Source organism: Canis aureus, chromosome 3 (genome assembly GCF_053574225.1).
Source record: "Canis aureus isolate CA01 chromosome 3, VMU_Caureus_v.1.0, whole genome shotgun sequence".
Classification (NCBI taxonomy): Eukaryota; Metazoa; Chordata; class Mammalia; order Carnivora; family Canidae; genus Canis; species Canis aureus.
Genome location: NC_135613.1, coordinates 62,017,580 through 62,037,499, shown reverse-complemented (window position 1 = coordinate 62,037,499; position 19,920 = coordinate 62,017,580). Strand labels below are relative to the sequence as shown.

Here is a 19,920-nt window from a genome sequence, read left to right as displayed (position 1 = left end):
TAATTCCAAAACCAGACAAAGACCCCACCAAAAAGGAGAATTACAGACCAATATCCCTGATGAACATGGATGCAAAAATTCTCAACAAGATACTGGCCAATAGGATCCAACAGTACATTAAGAAAATTATTCACCATGACCAAGTAGGATTTATCCCTGGGACACAAGGCTGGTTCAACACCCGTAAAACAATCAATGTGATTCATCATATCAGCAAGAGAAAAAACAATAACCATATGATCCTCTCATTGGATGCAGAGAAAGCATTTGACAAAATACAGCATCCATTCCTGATCAAAACTCTTCAGAGTGTAGGGATAGAGGGAACATTCCTCGACATCTTAAAAGCCATCTATGAAAAGCCCACAGCAAATATCATTCTCAATGGGGAAGCACTGGGAGCCTTTCCCCTAAGATCAGGAACAAGACAGGGATGTCCACTCTCACCACTGCTGTTCAACATAGTACTGGAAGTCCTAGCCTCAGCAATCAGACAACAAAAAGACATTAAAGGCATTCAAATTGGCAAAGAAGGAGTCAAACTACCCTCTTCGCCGATGACATGATACTCTACATAGAAAACCCAAAGGCCTCCACCCCAAGATTGCTAGAACTCATACAGCAATTCGGTAGCGTGGCAGGATACAAAATCAATGACGAGAAGTCAGTGGCATTTCTATACACTAACAATGAGACTGAAGAAAGAGAAATTAAGGAGTCAATCCCATTGACAATTGCACCCAAAAGCATAAGATACCTAGGAATAAACCTAACCAAAGATGTAAAGGATCTATACCCTGAAAACTATAGAACACTTCTGAAAGAAATTGAGGAAGACACAAAGAGATGGAAAAATATTCCATGCTCATGGATTGGCAGAATTAATATTGTGAAAATGTCAATGTTACCCAGGGTAATATACACGTTTAATGCAATCCCTATCAAAATACCATGGACTTTCTTCAGAGAGTTAGAACAAATTATTTTAAGATTTGTGTGGAATCAGAAAAGACCCCGAATAGCCAGGGGAATTTTAAAAAAGAAAACCATATCTGGGGGCATCACAATGCCAGATTTCAGGTTGTACTACAAAGCTGTGGTCATCAAGACAGTGTGGTACTGGCACAAAAACAGACACATAGATCAGTGGAACAGAATAGAGAATCCAGAAGTGGACCCCGAACTTTATGGGCAACTAATATTCGATAAAGGAGGAAAGACTATCCATTGGAAGAAAGACAGTCTCTTCAATAAATGGTGCTGGGAAAATTGGACATCCACATGCAGAAGAATGAAACTAGACCACTCTCTTTCACCATACACAAAGATAAACTCAAAATGGATGAAAGATCTAAATGTGAGACAAGATTCCATCAAAGTCCTAGAGAAGAACACAGGCAACACCCTTTTTGAACTCGGCCATAGTAACTTCTTGCAAGATACATCCACGAAGGCAAAAGAAACAAAAGCAAAAATGAACTATTGGGACTTCATCAAGATAAGAAGCTTTTGCACAGCAAAGGATACAGTCAACAAAACTCAAAGACAACCTACAGAATGGGAGAAGATATTTGCAAATGACATATCAGATAAAGGGCTAGTTTCCAAGATCTATAAAGAACTTCTTAAACTCAACACCAAAGAAACAAACAATCCAATCATGAAATGGGCAAAAGACATGAACAGAAATCTCACAGAAGAAGACATAGACATGGCCAACATGCACATGAGAAAATGCTCTGCATCACTTGCCATCAGGGAAATACAAATCAAAACCACAATGAGATACCACCTCACACCAGTGAGAATGGGGAAAATTAACAAGGCAGGAAACAACAAATGTTGGAGAGGAGGTGGAGAAAAGGGAACCCTCATACACTGTTGGTGGGAATGTGAACTGGTGCAGCCACTCTGGAAAACTGTGTGGAGGTTCCTCAAACAGTTAAAAATAGACCTGCCCTACGACCCAGCAATTGCACTGTTGGGGATTTACCCCAAAGATACAGATGCAATGAAACGCCGGGACACCTGCACCCCGATGTTTATAGCAGCAATGGCCACGATAGCCAAACTGTGGAAGGAGCCTCGGTGTCCATCGAAAGATGAATGGATAAAGTAGATGTGGTTTATGTATACAATGGAATATTACTCAGCTATTAGAAATGACAAATACCCACCATTTGCTTCAACGTGGATGGAACTGGAGGGTATTATGCTGAGTGAAGAAAGCCAGTCGGAGAAGGACAAACATTATATGTTCTCATTCATTTGGGGAATATAAATAATAGTGAAAGGGAATTAAGGGAAGGGGGAAGAAATGGGTGGGAAATATCAGAAAGGGAGACAGAACGTAGACTGCTAACTCTGGGAAACGAACTAGGGGTGGTGGAAGGGGAGGAGGGCGGGGGGTGGGAGTGAATGGGTGACGGGCACTGGGGGTTATTCTGTATGTTAGTAAATTGAACACCAATAAAAAATAAATTAAAAAAAATTAAAAAAAATAAAATAAAAAAATGAGATAGTTCCTAATGTTTTTACTCTTATAAACGTCTGCCATACATTGCGAAGTTATGTAAAGCAAATTGTAGGTGTTTCTTGGTGAGTAACAAACTATCCCCAAAACACAATGGTTTAAAACAATAAGCCTTCACTAATGATCACAAATTGATCAGTCAGCTGTGTGGTTCTTCTTATCTCCATGTGTCTGAGTTCACCTGCACACAGGGTAGCCATCTCCACATATCTCTTATCCTCCAGCAATCTAGCTCAGGCTTGTTCACATGGAAGGTCAGGGGTCCAAGAGGGAGAAGTAGACCATGCATCTGCATAGCTGGCACAGTACTGCATAGGATCCATTTCCTGCATCATGATGGCAAAACCAAGTCAGAAGTGAAATGAGTTTATAGTCAGAGCAAAGGATACAAAGAGACTCTTGATGGTGGCCAGCAGTAACAGTACTGTTCTCAGTTCTTTTTAAAAACATAAGACAAAAATTCTCAATGGTGAGCATATAACTCTGTTTAGTTTGTAATATGAGATTAAAGAAGTAAATGATCTTAATTCATCTCATAACATTTTATTATGTATTGATTATTTAATTTGATAGAAAACATCTGTTGTTTAAAAAAAATAATTTTAAGTAAGAGAGTCAACAAACAGAAATATATACATTTTCCCAGAACTGACAAGTACACAGATGAGGAAAGAGAGAAGAAAAGAGATCACTTATTTGGGTTTTTAAAAACAGTGACAGAAGTATCAGTTTGTCTGGTTCCAGTTGGCTTCCTGCTCCCCTTAAGCCTTGCAAGATCATGCCTCGCTTCATGGGTGGAGGAGGCATCCCTGTAGTGAGGTGTCCCTTCTATTTTGCGGCTTAGGGGTGGCACAGAGACAAATGAGGGTCAATTTGACTTATTAACGGTGTCAAAATAGACTGCAAAACAGAACACAGAAACTGTGTGGCAGTAAAGAGAAAAGACAGATTTTACTTCTTGTTACCAAAGGAACTAAGGTACATATCAGAAGAAGAGTCAAATTCTGTCTCTGCAAAGACAAGAGAATTTGAAAGGCTATGGTTTCCCATTTAGGCAATACTAGCATGCCAATCCTCTGAGAGCAAAGGAAGAAGGTTGCTTTCATTTTCACTACTATTCCTGCCCAGAGAGCCCGAGCAGTGATGGCTGGTGAGTGCCTCCGGTTTTCTGTCCTTAATGCCTGTGTTTTGAGAGAGTTACAGCTCAGGAGGAAGGAGTCGGGGACTTGAGGAGCCACAAAGGGGGCTCTAACAAGACAGAACTGTTTTACTGTGAGAATGGGAGGGCTGGGAGCTCAGGGCAAGTAGCAAGTGTGCTAACAGACAAAGTATTTCAGTTGAGAAGTTACAGCTTCTTGGGGGGAAAAAGGGAAATGTAAAAATCTGGACCTACATTCTTAGAACCTTCTGGTGATTTTGATCTTTTCTTTGAATTCATACTGACTGAGAATTCTAACCATTTTTAAGCATTCTTATCAGGGTGAGGGGCCATCAGTTGAGTATATTTCATTTCCTCCATATTTCAGCTCTCTATATGACCTTCGTTTACAGCAGTGAGCAAGCCAGCCACAATGTGTGCTCTCAATCTCTGAATACAGAGCCACCATGGCACTTATGCCCAGGGAACAAACATGCATTCTTTCCTAAGTGGCAATACTTACTTATGCTTTACTGCTACACATCTTAACTATAGTATATTTTTAAATGAGGTATGATGAAAATGACAGGAAGTGAAGAGATAACAGGTGATACCAAGCTGAATGTGGTCATCACTAAGGTACTTAAGAAGCTGCTATCCTTCCCTGAGTGTCAGTTTCTCTACCTGTAAAAATAGCATAGGATTGGGGAAGACTGGTGCTACTCTAGTGTGGTCCTCAGAATACTAGCTTTGATATAACGTGAGATATTGGTAGAACTAAAGATTCATTCACTCCACCCTAAACTATTTCTCAGATTTCTGGGAATGGGTTATACCTGGGTGCTTCAGGGATTGAGCGTTTGCCTTTGGTTTAGGTCATGATCCTGGGATCCTGAGGTCCCGGGAACAAATCCCGCATGAAGCTCCCCACATAGAGCCTGCTTGCCCTTCCACTTTTATCTCTGCCTCTCTCTGTCCGTCATGAATAAATAAATAAAATCTTAAAAAAAAATTTTGGGGAATGGGTACAGGAACTTCTGCTTGCCAAATTCTCTGATACTTTTCTATGTTAAATATGAGAACCATGGGCCTAGAATCAGAGATCTCAAGTCCTGTCCATCCCTCAAATCCTATCGTTCTCACAGGCAAGAGACAATCACAAGATCCTGTCAACGCAATAAAGGTGGTTGCCAGCACCATGCTTAATAGCTTTTTGGAAGACTTGAAGGAAAAGAATGTGTTAAATAAGCAAGAGTTACAAACAATGGGGCAAACAGTGAATGTCATCACAAAGAAGACTGAAAACCTGGTTGGTGATCTCACTGAGAAAACTCAGGTAGTAGGCAAAATATTTAAGGACCATTTCCTCAATTCCGGGAGCCTGCTAAGTTTAAGTGAGTATCTCTGGCCAAAGGACTAGTGATTTATTCTTTATCTGTTCTGCTTATGCAATCTCTGTCTTCTTATTTCTATTTGCAAGTGGAGAATAAACCATCCACATCTCCAGTACCTCCTTGCCTGAAGGCCCCGGACCTCCAAGGCCCTGGGTCAGCATCTGTAATCACTTTATACTACTGCACATCTTCTTTATTCATCAGCAACTGTCATCTTCCATCATCCCATAACACTCTTTATTCACTGTGTTATATCTCCCCCTTGCTAAAATGGAAATTCCATGAGGCATGGAGCTGTGTCTACTGTGTTCATTAATATAGCCCCAAATCATGGAAATAACACCTGATATATAATAGGTGCTGAGTAAATACTTGTGAAATGCATAAATGGTGCTGGAGCTCTAGTAAACTCAGGGACAGTCTTAGCTAATCCGTGCTATTCTGGCCACATGCTACAGACAAAAGAGTCATTCCCACGTGTACAAAGCACTATAGAAAAAAAAAAAAATCTATCTTCTGCTATCTTCTGCTTTGCTGTGGCTTGGCCCAAGAGATAAATCCCTGAGAACCTGATTGTCTTTGTTAAGGGAGTACCTAGGGAATTTGAGGGTTACCGGAACTAAGTATGCCTTTCTCTCTGAAGCATGGGCTGGCACACTCTCTTTGAAGGGTCAAGATAGTCAATAGTTTAAGTTGTTTTTTTTTTTTTTTTTAATTTTTAATTTCTTAAAATTTTTTAAGGTTCTTTTTTAACTAAACATTCTCTGTCCCAGTGACTCAAATCTGATGTTGTGGCATAAAATTAGTAATAAGTACAAAATGATTGTGGATGTGTTCCCAATAAAACTTTACTGACAAATAGTGGTATTGAACTGACCTTGACCTGTAGGCCAAATTTGCTGACTCCTACTGTCAAGTACCATATATACATGAGTATAATACCACTTCCTGGAACATCCTTCTGGGTTATTTTGTTGTTGCTGAAAGACTACCTAACCTTATAGAGATGTGTACTTTCTTTCCTCAGAATGAAAAATGCTATCGCAGAGAAGCCTTGATTAAATATTTTGATTACTCCTTGAATCATATAAACAAGAACATAACAAGTTCTTTGTTCCATGGAAACTCTGCCTCCTCCTTCACTTGGCAGAAAGTCATTGTCCTTTAAGACAAACCTGGAGCTTAGAAAATGGGCCAAACTTCCAGCCTTTATAGGGTAACCCCATGCCAAACATAGTCACTTCCTTGTGAGTGTAAGGGAGTTTTAGATGTGGAGGTTCTGGAAACTTAACAGCAAATCTCCTTTTCCTATTCTTTCAGAATCCCATGCTGAAAATGAGGATGAGTGTAGTGAGTCATCTTCTGCAGGTGAGTGCCTTCAAATCCCACATCACAAATGAAAACTCTCAGACTTCTAGTGTTGTCAGAATGCACTGTAGTAAAGACCTAGAAAGTGTGTTTTTAGTCCATTTCCCATCTCTGGAAATAATCTTCAGAGTAGAATATTGATCCTAAACCTTTGTTCATTCCACCTCAGAATCTGAAGATGAAAGTGAAGAAATTGAAGAAGATGAAAAATGTTGAGTCATCCCAGGCACTGGCTCTTCCTCTAGCAAGTGCCACCAAACCCAGTGGCTCATGTAGACCCTCGTACCTCACTCAGGGTAAGGCCCTAATAGCAGGGGCCCTAAGTTACAGTAGAAAGACCACTGACATGGGTTCAGAAACCCTGGGTTATTTCTTCCTTTCTACACCTAACCAAGTCAAAGTAAGGTCAATATTTATGCTCCTACTTTCCCATCTTCTAAGAATCTGGAAGTGAAAGTGAAGATCACTAAATTGGGGAGAAGGCTGGAGGCCACAGGCATGGCTTCTCTCTATGAGAGGCAGTGTCATGGACACCTAGTGACATTCTGTGAGCTAAGGTAGACAGAGGCTTATGGTATAGTGGAAAGAAAACTGGCATAAAACCCAAGCAATCTCTATACTGAGCTCATCACTGCCACTGTGTGATCATGCTCTCTGGTATAAATAACCCAACCTTTCTGAGACTCATAGCTCTCAATGAGATTAACAACATCTTTAAAAGATTCATAAAACATCAGAGTTAAGCAACTGTAGAAACAGAACAAGGATGTGGTTAAGGAGAGTACCTCAAAAAATAAAACACAACAGGATGAGTCACACATACTGTTGATCACTAAAGAAACGGATGACTTATTGAACCACATTAAAGAATCACAGTGTCTAGAAAGGATTAGTGGTAGTGCTGTGTTCTGAATACCATATTTTCAAAAGTTCTGGACAAGCTTACAAAGGCATAAACACTTTGTAATCTTTACTCACTGTTACATCCATTCATATATATTTATGAATATACATGAAGTGACATATATATGTATATGTATATACATATATATATAAATTGAAAACCTATTATAAAGATCCTGCTTTCATAGAGTTAACAGAGTAGTGAAGATATACATATATGATAAACATGAAGGAAATAACCAGTACAACTCAGGCAACAGATAAAAGGAAAGAGGTGAGTCCCATGGGCCAGGGTGAACAATTATGAGAAGTGAGTTGGGGTCATATTTCAGTACATATCTGACCAACAGAGAGGGGGTTGTGCCACACTCTGAAGTGAAAGCAACCCATGGAGGAGAACCAAGCCCAAGGGCACTGAGTAAGAAATGGACTTGCCACAACACAAGGCCAATCTGATGGGAAACTAGGAAATTAGGGGGGACATAGTGAGACGAGAGGTTATGGACTCAGGCTGGAGCTACCATACTGTTTGCAGCCTTTTAGAAATTGAGAAAGACTTTGAATTTTATTTGCAATCTAAAGTCTGGGATTTTGGGCAGCCCTGGTGGCCCAGAGGTTTAGCGCCGCCTTCAGCCCAGGGTGTGATCCTGTAGGCCCCGGTTCAAGTCCCACGTCGGACTCCCTGCATGGAGCCTGCTTCTCCCTATGCCTGTTCTCTCTCTCTCTCTCTCTCTCTCTCTCCCCTTCTCTCTCTCTCTCTCTCTCTCATGAATAAATTTAAAAAATCTTTTTTTATAAATTTATTTTTTATTGGTGTTCAATTAGCCAACATATGGAATAACACCCAGTGCTCATCCCATCAAGTGCCCCCCTCAGTGCTCGTCACCCAGTCACCCCCACCCGGCACCCACCTCCCTTTCTACCACCCCTAGTTCGTTTCCTGGAGTTAGGAGTCTCTCATGTTCTGTCTCCCTTTCTGATAATTCCCACTCATTTTTTCTCCTTTCATATTTATTCCCTTTCACTATTTTTTATATTTCCCAAATGAATGAGGCCATATAATATTTGTCCTTCTCGCAAGATACATCCATGAAGGCTAGAGAAACAAAAGCAAAAATGAACTATTGGGACTTCATCAAGATAAAAAATCTTTAAATTAAAAAAAAAAAAAAAAAAAAAAAAAGCCTGGAAGTTTTAAGTGGAACAATGATAAAAGTGCATGGCACCAGAAAGTCCAAGGGTGTTCAAATATTTTATTTAAGAGATTATTGCTTTTAGGTTTGAGGTGTAGTAATGGAGACAATTGATTATATCTGGACCTCTTTTGGAGGTAGAGTCAACAAAAGTTATTAAAAATAAAAATAATACACTACATCCAAACCTATCAAATCAGATTTCTCGAATGGGTGCGGGAAGTTCTGCTTGCCAAATTCTCTGATACTTTTCTATGTTAAATATGAGAACCATGGGCCTAGAATCAGAGATCTCAAGTCCTGTCCATCCCTCAAATCCTATCATTCTCACAGGCAAGAGACAATCACAAGATCCTGTCAACGCAATAAAGGTGGTTGCCAGCACCATGCTTAATAGCTTTTTGGAAGACTTGAAGGAAAAGAATGTGTTAAATAAGCAAGAGTTACAAACAATGGGGCAAACAGTGAATGTCATCACAAAGAAGACTGAAAACCTGGTTGGTGATCTCACTGAGAAAACTCAGGTAGTAGGCAAAATATTTAAGGACCATTTCTTCAATTCCGGGAGCCTGCTGAGTTTAAGTGAGTATCTCTGGCCAAAGGACTAGTGATTTATTCTTTATCTGTTCTGCTTATGCAATCTCTGTCTTCTTATTTCTATTTGCAAGTGGAGAATAAACCATCCACATCTCCAGTACCTCCTTGCCTGAAGGCCCCGGACCTCCAAGGCCCTGGGTCAGCATCTGTAATCACTTTATACTACTGCACATCTTCTTTATTCATCAGCAACTGTCATCTTCCATCATCCCATAACACTCTTTATTCACTGTGTTATATCTCCCCCTTGCTAAAATGGAAATTCCATGAGGCATGGAGCTGTGTCTACTGTGTTCATTAATATAGCCCCAAATCATGGAAATAACACCTGATATATAATAGGTGCTGAGTAAATACTTGTGAAATGCATAAATGGTGCTGGAGCTCTAGTAAACTCAGGGACAGTCTTAGCTAATCCGTGCTATTCTGGCCACATGCTACAGACAAAAGAGTCATTCCCACGTGTACAAAGCACTATAGAAAAAAAAAAAATCTATCTTCTGCTATCTTCTGCTTTGCTGTGGCTTGGCCCAAGAGATAAATCCCTGAGAACCTGATTGTCTTTGTTAAGGGAGTACCTAGGGAATTTGAGGGTTACCGGAACTAAGTATGCCTTTCTCTCTGAAGCATGGGCTGGCACACTCTCTTTGAAGGGTCAAGATAGTCAATAGTTTAAGTTGTTTTTTTTTTTTTTTTTAATTTTTAATTTCTTAAAATTTTTTAAGGTTCTTTTTTAACTAAACGTTCTCTGTCCCAGTGACTCAAATCTGATGTTGTGGCATAAAATTAGTAATAAGTACAAAATGATTGTGGATGTGTTCCCAATAAAACTTTACTGACAAATAGTGGTATTGAACTGACCTTGACCTGTAGGCCAAATTTGCTGACTCCTACTGTCAAGTACCATATATACATGAGTATAATACCACTTCCTGGAACATCCTTCTGGGTTATTTTGTTGTTGCTGAAAGACTACCTAACCTTATAGAGATGTGTACTTTCTTTCCTCAGAATGAAAAATGCTATCGCAGAGAAGCCTTGATTAAATATTTTGATTACTCCTTGAATCATATAAACAAGAACATAACAAGTTCTTTGTTCCATGGAAACTCTGCCTCCTCCTTCAGTTGGCAGAAAGTCATTGTCCTTTAAGACAAACCTGGAGCTTAGAAAATGGGCCAAACTTCCAGCCTTTATAGGGTAACCCCATGCCAAACATAGTCACTTCCTTGTGAGTGTAAGGGAGTTTTAGATGTGGAGGTTCTGGAAACTTAACAGCAAATCTCCTTTTCCTATTCTTTCAGAATCCCATGCTGAAAATGAGGATGAGTGTAGTGAGTCATCTTCTGCAGGTGAGTGCCTTCAAATCCCACATCACAAATGAAAACTCTCAGACTTCTAGTGTTGTCAGAATGCACTGTAGTAAAGACCTAGAAAGTGTGTTTTTAGTCCATTTCCCATCTCTGGAAATAATCTTCAGAGTAGAATATTGATCCTAAATCTTTGTTCATTCCACCTCAGAATCTGAAGATGAAAGTGAAGAAATTGAAGAAGATGAAAAATGTTGAGTCATCCCAGGCACTGGCTCTTCCTCTAGCAAGTGCCACCAAACCCAGTGGCTCATGTAGGCCCTCGTACCTCACTCAGGGTAAGGCCCTAATAGCAGGGGCCCTAAGTTACAGTAGAAAGACCACTGACATGGGTTCAGAAACCCTGGGTTATTTCTTCCTTTCTACACCTAACCAAGTCAAAGTAAGGTCAATATTTATGCTCCTACTTTCCCATCTTCTAAGAATCTGGAAGTGAAAGTGAAGATCACTAAATTGGGGAGAAGGCTGGAGGCCACAGGCATGGCTTCTCTCTATGAGAGGCAGTGTCATGGACACCTGGTTACATTCTGTGAGCTAAGGTAGACAGAGGCTTATGGTATAGTGGAAAGAAAACTGGCATAAAACCCAAGCAATCTCTATACTGAGCTCATCACTGCCACTGTGTGATCATGCTCTCTGGTATAAATAACCCAACCTTTCTGAGACTCATAGCTCTCAATGAGATTAACAACATCTTTAAAAGATTCATAAAACATCAGAGTTAAGCAACTGTAGAAACAGAACAAGGATGTGGTTAAGGAGAGTACCTCAAAAAATAAAACACAACAGGATGAGTCACACATATTGTTGATCACTAAAGAAATGGATGACTTATTGAACCACATTAAAGAATCACAGTGTCTAGAAAGGATTAGTGGTAGTGCTGTGTTCTGAATACCATATTTTCAAAAGTTCTGGACAAGCTTACAAAGGCATAAACACTTTGTAATCTTTACTCACTGTTACATCCATTCATATATATTTATGAATATACATGAAGTTTTATATATATATATATATGTATATATAGAAAACCTATTATAAAGATCCTGCTTTCATAGAGTTAATAGAGTAGTGAAGATACGTATATGATCAACATGAAGGAAATAACCAGTACAACTCATGAGTTTGAGGTGTAGTAATGGAGAGGGTGATAAGTGGTTATATCTGGACCTCTTTTGGAGGTAGAGTCAACAAACCTATGAATGGATAGATGGCTGTGGGTTAATGTAGGAGGAAGAGGAATCAGGTTTAATCTAGGTTTTCGTTGGCAACTAGGTAAGATTCCACTAACTAAGGTAGAAGAAAACTTCTAGTTGAGGGAAAACTTAGAAGAAACAGATGTATGGGAGTGGACAAATATTAAGTCCTTCTCTGTGCCTGTTTACTTTGGTATATGTATCGTATCCTAAGAATGTTGAATACACAGGTGGATCTGAGTTGTTTTTGGAAGAACTAGGCATGAGGAAGCAGTCTCAGAATGCAGGAACACATCGATGGTGTGTAAGATGATGTGCTTAGAGAGGCAGCCTGGGGAGAGAGGCTCACAGAGGATAGCAGAGGGTCTGATATAGAAAGATGAAACTTTTACAGGTGTGGCAGGAAAGCAAGATCCAGCAAAGGGCAACTAGCTTGGGGAAGAAGCATAGAGAACACTGTTCAAGGAAGAGGGAGACACATATGAGACAGGGCCAAATCAAGGTCTGAGCCAGGTTCTTTTTGGCCAGAGGAAGCGGAGCTCAGGGCACAGGGACAGTCAGTGCCCTTCGACAGGAGGAAGAGTATTTCTTCTTTTGATTAGGAGAGGAAGGACAGTAAGAAGGGGAGAGAGACATGCAAATTAACAGATTGGTGGGTTAAAAAGATGTAATCATTCTTACGCAAAAGTTTTGGATGGAACAGAAGGCATGATTCCCTATGGGAATACAAAAGGTGGCGGAGGGAGGATACTTGATAGCTGTTTTCAAGTATTTGAGGTAATGATTCACCAACAAGCAGTGATAGACTTTTCATCTGTGCCAGATGATCATTCCAGATGCTGGAAATACAAAAATTAAACATACCTTCCCTGTCCCAATTAAGTTTACCATACAGTAAATACAATTAAGATAAAATATAATCATTGTTTTTATAAGGCATTTACATAAAATAATTGAAACACCAGGTAATTACATATTGAAGCCATAGAAGTATTCATGAACTTTCACAGGAAAGGAATTAGATATTTTTCTGGATGGTCCCAATAGAGGAAATACATACCAATGCTTACGAGGTTTGGACTTTGTGATCCTCAGAACTGTTCAGAACACTGTAGAATGCTGAAAGTTCTCCGTTAGTGGAGACGTTTCACTAGTGATAATAACATAGTAGGGATGTTGGGAGTGGAGTTCAGGTATCGGAATAATGATTTGCCCCAGCCAGAGGAGCATGAGGCCTCCTTCCAAATCTTAGGTACTGTGTTTATGTGAGTCTAACTGGTTGGGTCTGAAAGATTAGTCAGTGTCTTGACCACTGATAAAAACAGAAAGACAGTGGGGTCAGCAAGAAGCAGAAAGAAAGAGGAGGTACTCAAGATTTTAGTTTTTGTCATTTTTTATATAAAATGGTTTTCTTATTACAGTAAGCTTTTTGAAGGAATGGCAGTAAGTATCCCCGAAAAGTGAGATTCCACTGAAAAGATCTCCATGGCCACAAGGCAGGGGGTGCTACTCCCTAAGGGTTATTTTTTCTCTCATAGTTCTTCAGGAAATCCAGGCCTCCCAAGTCAAAGTGCGGAAGCTTTGTCCCTGTGACCATTCTCATGAACCAAAGATAACAAACGTGCACGAGGTAACTAACATGCCTTGGAATAGGAGCACAGGAGACTGGCCACTCAGATGACACACTGGGAGCTCACTGGGAACTTTTGTTCTTGTTGGGGAAGCCTTGGATCAGCTCGAAAGATGTGGGATGATATTTAGCCATGTCATCTAATTAAGTGGCCCCCACATCAGGTTTTCTATCTGTTTCAGCCCATCCCTCCCACACACATGCAACTCCTCCCCACCCCTGCCAGGCAAACATGGGGAACCGGGTGCAACTCGCTCTGTGTCTGTTATTTGCAGATATATCCGGTGATGGAGAAGGAGGGCCGAACACGCCTGGCCCTCATCATTTGCAACAGTGAATTTGATTATCTTTCTAAGCGACAAGGCTCTGAAATTGACATTTTGGGGATGCAAGACCTGCTGGAAAACCTGGGATATTCAGTGGTTGTAAAGGAAAATCTCTCAGCTCTGGTAATAGCCCAGGATAGTGAGACAAGCTTCTTTTCTTCTCTTTCCTTCCTGGATTTCTTCTTTCACAGTGGGAAGAACATAATGTAGGTTTCTCCAGAATACGCATTCCTGGATTTCAGCCTCTTCCAACAATGCACATTTTTATAGCAAAGATTTATAGATTAGTGTTTCACTAAAAATGTTGGATATTTCTACTGCTTTCAAGTTGGGAGGCACTGATGATTTGAATGTCTAAGCGTGACACAACTGCAAGGACTTTATAATTTCAATATTATGTGTCTAAATGTAAAGCCAAGAATGTACTTAAAAAAAAAAGTTGTGCACACACACACATAGAAAATGTTGTGATCCTGGCTCTGCCAAAAAATACTGCAGATGACTTTGGATAAGCCATCTTAAACTTATAAAGGAATTTCTTAAATGTCTTACTTCATGTCACTAGAAAACAGTCCGTCAGTCTCTGTCTCACTTTTTTTTTTAAGATTTTATTTATTATTCATGAGAGACTCAGAGAGAGAGACAGACAGACAGACACAGGCAAAGGGAGAAGCAGGATCTTCACAGGGAGCTCCATGTGGGACTTGATCCTGGGTCCCCAGGATCACGCCCTGGGCTGAAGGTGGCACTAAACCGCTGAGCCACCTGGGCTGCCCTCAATGTCTCACTGTTTTTTAATGAAAACTTAGGGGAACTTCAACATGTAGCACATATGAAAGCAGAGCCTTCAGGTGGGAGACCTGTCACCTCACATGTCCCTCCTTATCCTCCACCTCCCAACACCTCCTGCAACCTAAGGTTCTACTGAAAACCACCTGGCTACACAGTATATGAAAAAATCCACTAGGTGCAGTGAGTTGACCATACAACTCTTGCTTTCAGTTCAGGTCATGATCTTAGCATCCTGAAAACGAGCCCAGTGTTGGGCTCTGTGCTAAGTGGGGAATCTGCTTGAGATTCCCTCTTCCTCCCCTTCTGTCCCTCCCCCTCACACACACACTCTCTCTCTTTCTCTCTGTCTCTCAAATAAAGAAATATATCTTTAAAAAAAAAACCTCTGCTAACCTTTACATTTTATATGTCTAATTTTCTGGTTTTATGTCAAAATGAAATTTCTCTTACAATTCTCTTCTGTCCAAATCATCTGATTTCTTAATGCCTACCCCATCTATTACTTGAGTACAAACTATATATGAAGAGATCGTTGGTAGTAACTCTGGAGACTCTTTCAGGAAATGAAAACAGAGTTGAAGAACTTTGCAGCCCGCCAAGAGCATAAATTCTCAGACAGCACGTTTCTGGTGTTCATGTCACATGGCACCCTGGATGGAATCTGTGGCACAAAGCACAGAAATGAAGAGCCAGATATTCTTCATGATGACACCATCTTCCAGATTTTCAACAACCGTAACTGCCGGAGTCTTAAAGACAAACCCAAGGTCATCATCATGCAGGCCTGCAGAGGCAGTGAGTCAGGGTTGGGGGACCCAGGGAGGGGCCATACACCTTTTTCTATTCTTCTGGCATCTACCCTTCATTTTTCCAGGGATGAGTAAGAGAGACATTTTAGAACTGCATTCAGGTCCAATCCAGAAAGAAATTAAGTCTGTATCATCTTTTAAGAAGTGTGAAGAACTAGGATAATCACAAATGTCCCAATCCTTTGAGACTAGGTCATTCTAAATATAAGTGGGCTTTGTATGATTCCTAGTCAGTGAGGCAGTTGCTCTAGTAGGGAGGTAGTTTCTCTAGTTGTAAGGTACTTGCATTTTTAATAAATTCCATATTGAAATGTACTGAAGTAAGGGTATAATGGTAAAGAGATTTTGTATGTGTGTCTGTGTGTGAAACATCTTTCATAAGACAAGGGTGTCTCTCCCAGGAGGTGACGGGGCCGTCTGGGTGACTGATGTGGGAGAAGCGTCTGCATGGACATGTGACCAGCCCTTGCAGTGCTACATCTTCAACGATGCTATAGAAAAGACCCATGTGGAGAAAGATTTCATTGCTTTCAAATCTTCGACTCCACGTAAGTGACTTCAGAGAGAATTCTCTCAATCTCCTATCAGTTTCCAGATTACAGGCTTGGCTATGAGTCTACATCATCACTAATATAAAAACATTTCTTCTCTACTGATATATTTTATGTAGAGAAGAGGTTTAAAATATTGAGTTTTTTATATCTAGAAATATATAATTCTTGATTTTGGAGGAAACCCTCAAAATAAAGCAGATTTTCATGAAGATCCCAATATAAATAAGTGAAGAATTGTTTTTGTTAGTTAAATTTGTTTAATGTAGCAATGGCACAGAAGTGTATTTTAGTCTTATGGTTTGGTCCATCCAATGATCTACTAGCAATTGAACTAGACAATCAGTAACACTATAACACTTGTGTCACACATTTTAGAACCTCTTGGTTGGTTATTTGAATTTAGTCTTTAAAAAATTAGTTAACATTAAAATGCCTGACTTCAGTATAATGTAGCCAACGACTGATTATCCTTCTTTGGCAGGAAAGACATAGCAGAAAATAGAAAGAGAAGATATGCTGAGTCACTCACAGTCAAACCCACAGGAAATCTATTTAGCAGTCGTCCATGATGTTGTTTTATTAGTAATTTACAGAACTAGGGCAATTTCCAGAATCTAGTTGACACAAATCACTGTTCTAAGTGCTCTGGTGTAGTGATTACAAACATTGATGTGCACAGAATGTCACCATGTAGAGTTCTGATTCCTAGGTCTGGGGGGTGGGCCTGAGATTCTGCTGGCTCGTGGCCACATGCAAGGAGCAAGGGACTGAAGGATACTCTGAATCTAGTGTGGGGAAACAGGGAACAGGCTGTGCAGGGAACACCCATTCCATACCTGCAACAGTGCTGAGACGGAGCTGGCGTACCAAGGGGGAAGTGGGAGGGGTAGGTAGGGGCTGTATAATTTGAGGGCTCATTTGAGGAAGGATTTGGCCTTTTATGCTAACATACTTTATTACTAATATTACTTTATACTAATAGTAATAGGAGATTTTGGTGAAACACAAGCCATGAAATGGTAAGATTGACCTTTTTAGATAACCGCTCTGGGGATTTTGTGGGGAATGGATTATGATACAGCAAGACATACAGGAAGGCAGGTTGAAATGTTACTGCAGTATTATAGGCCACAGGTGATAATGACAGTCTCAGGAAGACATAGCTGTTGAATCCAGAAATAAGTACTCTATAATATTTGTGTGACCTGATATTTAGTGGATATGGCAAGTGAATAAGGAGGAATGACACAGGTGACTCGACGTTGCAAGGGATGATTATGATGCCTTCATTAAGATGCGAATCCTGCAAGTTAGCGTGAGGTGCCTTCAGCATATTTCAAGAGGAAAGGAAGAGAGTTACAAAGCTGTATTTTTCAGAAGAGATTGGCATTAGGATTTGAGGAGATGCTTGCCTAAGAATTATCTTTAATGTTCTAAAAATGGATGAAATTATCTGGGAACAGAGAACAGGCTGAGAAGGCATCCCAAAGTGGAGGCTTGGAGAACTGTAGAGACAGAAGCTTTAGTCAGCAAAGTGGACACAGAAAGTATGGTTGGAGGATAAGAAAGACAAGTAGGAGTATGTGTTGTCAGAGTTACCAGGAAAGCATCAGACCAGTGTCTGATTTAAATGGGTGATCAGGGGATCCCTGGGTGGCGCAGCGGTTTAGCGCCTGCCTTTGGCTCAGGACGCGATCCTGGAGACCCGGGATCGAATCCCACGTCAGGCTCCCGGTGTATGGAGCCTGCTTCTCCCTCTGCCTATGTCTCTGCCTCTCTCGCTCTCTCTGTGTGTGACTACCATAAATAAATAAAAATTTAAAAAAATAAATAAATAAATGGGTGATCAGGGGATCCCTGGGTGGCACAGCGGTTTGGCGCCTGCCTTTGGCCCAGGGCACGATCCTGGAGACCCGGGATCGAATCCCACATCGGGCTCCGGGTGCATGGAGCCTGCTTCTCCCTCTGCCTGTGTCTCTGCCTCTCTCTCTCTCTCTCTCTCTGTGACTATCATAAATAAAAAAAAAAAAGTAAAAAAAAATAAAAAATAAATAAATAAATGGGTGATCAGGTAAAGGTAAGGCCCAGTAAAGTAAGTGTGAGATCTCATGTCAGGGATGACAGCGGGAGAGCCCATTGGTGAAGTTGGTGTGGTAGGGACACACCACACCAGATGGGCAAGCTAGGAGAATGGGAACATGGTGAGGAAGACAAGCCTGAGAGACATAACTACAAAAAGGAAGACGAAAGAGGAAGTAGCTGCAAGTAAAGGGACAGGTAGGAGACTGTTGACTTTGTGATGATGGGACAGATCTGATCTCATTGCAACGGTAATGAGAGGCAGTCGCTCAAAAGATGTTTGCAATAAAAAAGTAAGGGTAAGATATTACAGTAGGAAACAGTACAGATGAAGAGGAGGTCCAGACTCAAGGATTGTCAAGATCTAGATTTTTTTTTGGGGGGGGGGGATTATGTAGTAAGTAGCTAAAGGAATTATGTTAGTGGAAAAAGAACATAATTCCCCCAGAGCCATGGGGAACAACTGTGGGTCTGCCTACGAACATGCAGGGGCGCTTATGATTGACAGCCCAGGACAGTTTTCTCCAGGCTTGCTATGGAAACCCGAGGTCCCAGCTTTATCCAAATTTGCCTTTCTCTCTCCTCCAAAGCATCAAAATCAAACCACATCCAAGAGATATGGCTCTAAGAGTCTTCCACACTTACACAAAGGCCACATCTCCCAATATTTTAATATCTCCCTTTTATTTGCAGATAATGTTTCTTGGAGGTTGAACACAGATGGCTCTCTCTTCATTTCCCACCTTATCCACTATTTCAGAGAGTTTTCTTGTTGTCATCATTTGGAGGAGATTTTCCGAAAGGTAGGGGTCTTCTTGTCTTTTCACTGTTCTGTCCTGGAAAACCATGCAACCATTTTCAAACCTTTATTTGAGAACCCTGAAATCTGGTGACACTCTTCCCCACACTGCAGGTTTACTTAAAGAGGAGGGTTTTTTGAAGTGCTGCAGAAACCAGTGTGAGTTTTTCTGATTCTGATAGCCTTGCTTATTCAGAAAATGCTTTCGAGGATGCTATTTTATTCATGTATTCACTATAGCCAAAGGAAAAACGAAAAATTTCTTGTGTTTACTACCTGGCCACAGCCTTAATAGACTCCATAAATTTTCTCACTTCTAAGGGAGAAGTCCAGATTTCCCTCTTAGGAAATCTCTAAAGATTTTCTTTACTACCTTAGGTTCAAAATTCATTTGAGACGCCGAATACAACGATCCAGATGCCCACGATTGAAAGAGTATCCATGACACGCTATTTCTACCTCTTCCCTGGGAATTAAAACTCGTATGAAACATCTCAGGTAAATGTCTCCAAGAAACAGACTTGGGTGCTCCCGGCTCATAGTCTTACATAGGGTGGAAAGCAGGGATGGAGAACAGATGTCCACTAGTCAGAGCCTCCTCTGCATTTTCTTAATGGCCCTGGTTTCATTTGAAATTGTAAAGAATTATAAGTCTAATGGTAGCCAGCTAGAAAATCCTTCAGTCTTCATTTCTCTCAAGGACCTAAGGGGATGGAAAATATTTAGTTCTGATGCATGCACAAAACAAAATAATTGGCCATGCATAGACAGCTGCATGTGGCTTCCTCCTCAAGAAGTCACTTTAGCTGAGTTTCATTCCTTCTCTGTTTGTGATGTTTGTGCCTGGACCACAGTCATCTGATGGCTGCTGGGTCCATGCTGAGGCAAAGAGGCCCCGTGCAGATCCTCCCATTTAGGGATGATAGGCCCATAGGCCTTACGTGAAGGCCCACCTCATAGCAGAGATTAATTCTATTTGTATCTTACCTTCAATAACACCTTAACTCGTTTTTTCTCTCTAATTTTTCCAGGAAAATTGAGCCATTTTGTTCTCTGTGAACCTACTATTTTAAAAGGTGAATGTTTGGTCATGAATATTTTTATACTAAACTTCCCAGTTGCCCACCCTCAACCAACACCAAGCTAAAATCTGTGTCATATTGCTGCTGAGTTAGTGCTGAATAAATTTTTTAATTACATTTGTTTTCTCATTTTATCTTAAAAGTAAATCATTTT

General features: G+C 40.6%; 1 protein-coding gene and 1 long non-coding RNA gene across 5 annotated transcripts in view; one reads left to right on the top strand and one right to left on the bottom strand.

Annotated features, from left to right (window-relative positions):
- Positions 1 to 2,511: 2,511 nt before the first annotated feature.
- The window catches only part of LOC144311169 (uncharacterized), a 56,471-nt gene continuing 39,062 nt past the window's right edge, over positions 2,512 to 19,920 (bottom strand). The window contains exon 4 of one of the 2 annotated variants that reach the window (XR_013376753.1): positions 2,512 to 2,859. This is a non-coding gene — a long non-coding RNA (uncharacterized LOC144311169). Of the gene's footprint in view, positions 2,860 to 18,550; positions 18,722 to 19,920 lie in introns of those variants that run through there. The other variant, XR_013376751.1, reaches the window with a different exon arrangement.
- On the top strand, positions 3,368 to 19,883 carry LOC144311168 (caspase-12). 3 transcript variants are annotated; one of them, XM_077893278.1, is made up of 12 exons: positions 3,375 to 3,683; positions 4,817 to 5,065; positions 6,386 to 6,433; positions 8,863 to 9,111; positions 10,431 to 10,478; positions 13,234 to 13,325; positions 13,601 to 13,774; positions 15,004 to 15,238; positions 15,654 to 15,800; positions 18,579 to 18,688; positions 19,063 to 19,182; positions 19,716 to 19,883. In XM_077893278.1, the coding sequence occupies exons 1-11, from the start codon at positions 3,677 to 3,679 to the stop codon at positions 19,159 to 19,161; spliced, it is 1,458 nt and encodes a 485-aa protein (XP_077749404.1). In that variant the 5' UTR covers positions 3,375 to 3,676; the 3' UTR covers positions 19,162 to 19,182; positions 19,716 to 19,883. The 3 variants fall into 3 exon arrangements, with proteins under 3 accessions (XP_077749406.1, XP_077749404.1, XP_077749405.1); XM_077893279.1 differs by lacking the exon at positions 3,375 to 3,683 and adding an exon at positions 4,288 to 4,310; XM_077893280.1 differs by lacking the exons at positions 8,863 to 9,111; positions 10,431 to 10,478 and having other exon boundaries at positions 3,368 to 3,683.